General features: G+C 44.6%; 1 protein-coding gene across 1 annotated transcript in view; it reads right to left on the reverse strand.

Annotated features, from left to right (window-relative positions):
• The window catches only part of LOC102209505 (alpha-2Db adrenergic receptor-like), a 16,337-nt gene extending 14,744 nt beyond the window's left edge, over positions 1-1,593 (reverse strand). Inside the window, exon 1 of the mRNA XM_005746669.1 lies at positions 726-1,593. Coding sequence (XP_005746726.1) covers positions 726-1,052 — 327 coding nt within the window. The 5' untranslated portion in view covers positions 1,053-1,593. The remainder of the gene's footprint in view (positions 1-725) is intronic.
• Between the last annotated feature and the right edge of the window lie 3,098 nt (positions 1,594-4,691).

Below are 4,691 nucleotides of genomic sequence, written 5' to 3' on the forward strand. Positions count from 1 at the left end.
ACATTTATCAACATGATGACATGATTTACTGTTATTATGGCGTGCCTTAGGACGCATTATCAATGCGGTTTGACCTCTGATGTACCTCATCACCAAACAGCACGAGGCTGCAAGCTCACGGGGCTCGGATCAGTCCCGTACACTTGGTACTTGCAGAGGGTCGGTCTGCATAGCAGCCAGTGAGCACAGAGTGAGAGGATGATGAAAGTGAAGAGAGATGGGAGAATGGAGGGTGCCCTGAGGGTGACAATAAGGATGAGCAGGGGACAGAGAGAAAAATAGGATAGCTTTTTTTTTAGGCTTTTTATATCATGGAAATCATAAATACTCAAATGAAAATGAAGAAAATCATGTTCTCTTAACCTTGATACTCCCAGTGAAACTCATTTAACCATCAAATAATTGTAGACTGCAGTATGTTGAGAAATGAAAGGAAAGGGCTGCACAGAGACTACTCATCTGTCGGCAGACTCAGCGTTGCAGGAGCTCTGTGGTGAGCCCCTGCGTTGGTGCAGTGAACACTGTATTTTTTCACAAGAGAAGAATCGAGATGGAGAGAAACCTCCAGACCAAGTTTGAACAACATCTAAAATTATTGGACTTTCAGAGATTTGACCTGATCGGCGCTAATACAGCTATTAATTCTTGTTTGTAAACAGACAAGGAACAGGAACCGAATACATAGAAAACTGTGTGAACTTGGAACTACAAAACAGTCGCCTCACCTCATTGGCTAGGGAGAAGGGGATGACCAGAGTTGCCACCAGTATGTCCGCTGAAGCCAGAGACACCAGGAAAAGGTTCTGAGGTGCCCTCAGGGCTCGACTGGTGAACACCGCCACCACGACCAGCACGTTCCCCACCACAGTCCCCAGGATGATGACCGTGACCACCAGCACGATAAACACCGACGCCACCTGCGAGTGAGGAGGTAGAGGAGGAGATCTGGACGAGCCAGAGGACGCCTGGCTGACATTCTCCAGAGAAGAGTTTGGTATCAACGTGGCCGGCGTGGTAGCCGTTACAGGCGTCAACGCCTCCAATGCGTCCATCCTGCTTAAACCACTGACGTTGTGATCTCCATTTTCACTGAAGACCAGTGCATGTGTCTTTATGTCACAAAAAAACCCAGCAAAAACACAGAAATGTCCCCCAAATATCTTCACCAACTTCCAAATATTAAAGTTTCAAAAAAAAGAAAAAAAAAGATGATTTGTCTCTTGACAAAAATCGATTTCTGTCATTCTCACAGGACGATAACTATCCTGAATATTTCATACTATTATCCTCTGAAACATGCAGCTTGATATCAGTGGTCGTGCCCAAACACACTCTGCCACTACATGAAGGGTTTGCATGAGAAATTTCATTAAGAAAATCCCGTCTTCTAAAGTCCCCACTTTTAAATTTTATATAAAAGCTACAGACTGACCTGTTTAACTCCAGTGAGCTGAAGGAACGAAGACAAGCATATGGCTGCGTGCTCTAGTTGGAGTGAGGACAGAAAGCCTATTTGGGATGCATGGTACCCTCATTCTGCTGCACTGGGAAAACAACCAGCGGCTGAAAAGTGGAGGGAAAAAAATACTCAAAAGAAAAGATTAAATCTTTAAAAATAAAAAAAAAGAGTCAAGAAAAAAAAGCAGGTCCTCACTTTCATGCGAGTTATTGCTGAGCTGAGTGACGGTGCTGCTGCCACTGCTGCCGCTGCCGCTCACTGAGTCGGTACTGCTGGAATAGAGAAGAGAGGAGGAGGAGGAGGAGAGAGAGATGAAAAGAAGAAAGACTTGGACAGGAGCGAGAGAGAGGAAGAGGTATTTGAAGGAGAGGAGGCAAGGAAAAAGCAAAGGAGTGAGACAGAAACGATGGATGAAGTGTGAGAGTGTGGGAGGAGGGAAAAGGGGAACACAGGGAGATATAGGAATGGGGAATGAAAAGGAAACTAATGAAGCTAGAGAGAGCAAGAAGAAGAAGAAGATGAAGATGAGATGAAAGAGGGGAACTGGAATTGGAAGGAAACTGAAAATAAGGGATTGTTAAAAAGAAAAGAAAGGGGAGAGGGGAAATGAAGGGTAAAGATGAACAGACAAAACAGGAAACAGAAAAGAAATGAGAAGGTTAGAAAAAGGAAAGACTGCAGGGGCCTGTGGAGGAAAGAGGGGAAAAAAGGAAGGATGAATGGCAGGAAGAAGAGGGGAGGAGAGGCGAGAAGAACAAGAGTAGTTATGTAAGAAAAAATAAAGACAGAGAAAAGGGAAAAAACAGAGGGGAAAGAACGGACAGGAAGATGAGGAAAACCGGGCAAAGCAGACAAGTGAAGACAGGAAGAGATGAGGAAAACTATGACAGGCTCAAGAAAGAAGAGAGAAGGAAGTGGGTAAGTAAGTAAGGAACTGAGTGTGAAGGAAGCAAAGAGAGAAAGGGAGAGTGGAAAGTGGGCAGAAGAGAAAGAAAAGAGGGGAGAGAAAGGAGAGGAGGTAGAGAAGGAAATGGAAAGGAGCCTCGGAGAAAAGAGAGAAAGAAGAGTTGTGTCAACTTCTGAGTGCTCATCAGTTTCCATTTATCCTGAGATGAGAGAAGTCAGAGCAAGGAGCCTTTTACTTAATCACTGATGCTCTTAATTTAGCTGCCTGGCACTGAGCGCTCACATGTAGGCAGATCGACCAGAATCCGCCTGCACTGTGGTTACACTTCTCCTGCATGTGAATGCAACTCACCACAGTGACACTCGCACGCCTTTCACACCAGCGTCAGAGGTGGCTGAACTGTCACAGCCATGCGTGACAGGAATCCATGCAGGGAGGTAATCCTGTGGTGCCACGGCCCGTGGGCACCTTTACAGTGGATACATACAGTCTGTCTTCTTGCTCTTACTGCCTCGCTGCATCAACATCATCAGGGATTCCTGAGGGAGCGTTCATATTAGCCACGTTTGGAGCCGTTTATTCAACCTGTGGGGCTTTAGGTCATTGAGAATAATGAATCTTCATGGAGGGAAATTAACACATCACCACCAAATGCATTGTTGGTGGTGCTGTTCCATATGTGCTCTTCAAGCTAGCAAAGAGTGTTCATCCTCTCCCAAGTCCAAAGCCCCATTTTGCTTTTTATTTTTTGAAGTGGTCCAGATCCACACAGAAATGTAGTGGTTTCTTTATTTACCCGTGCTCCTCCTACCTACCAAGTTTGATCAGATTTGGCTTGGTAGATTTTGGCCAACAAACAGACAAATGGCAGTGATCGCCTACTTCTATTCTCTCCCTGGCAGAGGACGGAAAGAACAAGCCCAGGATCTGAGACACAGGGAGTGTTTCTGTTCACATCAGGCACTGAGAGCTGACTAAACAACCCCCAGAATCACTCCACCATGTATGCTAACATACTTGTATATATATAATGTGATAGTGTCCTTTTCCTAATTGTTGTAGGATACTAGATGTAGTGTTCCTGCTTCCACAACCTGCATTGAATCAGTGTGTTGCAGGTGATACTGATTGTACCATAGTTTAGCCATTTAACACACAGCACACCTTTCAGTTACTGAAGACAAATATTGAATTTACAGTGAATCCCTCAGAACAAACCACAGTATTCATGACATGCTGTGGTTTCCTCCCATACACACCAGAGCACGAGAGCTTAGTGTGGATCCAACTTGGAAAAACACAGTGATGCTCATACAATAGTGGCTTCTTAATTAAAAGTCAAACTCCCCCGAAACACTCATACTGTTGTTTCTTGCACACAAGAAAGCCACAATTCTTCTAACCCCAAGCTTGATGACTAAACTCATTGAAGAGAAAAACATCACATCATCTGCAAATAGTAGAGACAAGATCCTGATGCCATCAAAACAGACGCCCTCTGCCCCCTGGCTCCACCTGGAAATTCTGTGGACCAATCGCTGGCAAATGTTCTACGGATCCAGAGGCTTTCTCACTGACTTTAATGCAGTCTTGTAGAGCCTTGAGAAACTCAGAGCAAATCTCATCCACTGTGAACAGAAAGCCACTTCAACCTTCTGAGTCATCTGATGGTTTGCCAGCTGACTGAACTTCTTGTTCTGTGCGTTTTCCTCTGCCACAGTCCAATGTGCTTTGCTGCTTTTACCTGCCGATAGTTAACCTCCTCAATATAACAGCTGCCTTCACCTCCAGTGTCCACCGTCTGGTTAGGGGATTACCAGCACGGTAAGCACCATCTACCTCGTGACCACAACTCTGCAAGAGTCCAGTGAGGTGTGGATTGGGCACCAGCTGAAGGTGGAGACGTTTGAGAAGCCAAATCCATCTTTTATACAGTCGTCCCTCGTTTATCGTGGGAGTTACGTTCTAAAAATAACCCGCAATAGGTGAAATCCGCAAAGTAGCTAACTTTATATTTTACAATTATTATAGATGTTTTAAGTAAAACCCCTCACTACACACTTTATACACTTTTCTCAGACAGGCATGAACATTTTCACACTTTTCTCTCTTGTTTAAACTCTCAAAGTTCAAACCTTCGTAGAAAAATAAGCCCAGTATTATAGAATGAAACCAAAGGCTCCCGCAGGTGGTCGACAGTGTTGTGTTTGTTGGGGAGAAAACTTACAAACACACAGTACAGCACTTCAGAGTCACACTGCTAGGATCGAAGATTTACGTGAATTTGACAAACTGAAGGCGTTCTGTACTGTACAGGAGACACGG

Source organism: Pundamilia nyererei, unplaced genomic scaffold, assembly GCF_000239375.1.
Source record: "Pundamilia nyererei isolate P.nyererei 1_Seehausen unplaced genomic scaffold, PunNye1.0 scaffold00181, whole genome shotgun sequence".
Taxonomy (NCBI): domain Eukaryota; kingdom Metazoa; phylum Chordata; class Actinopteri; order Cichliformes; family Cichlidae; genus Pundamilia; species Pundamilia nyererei.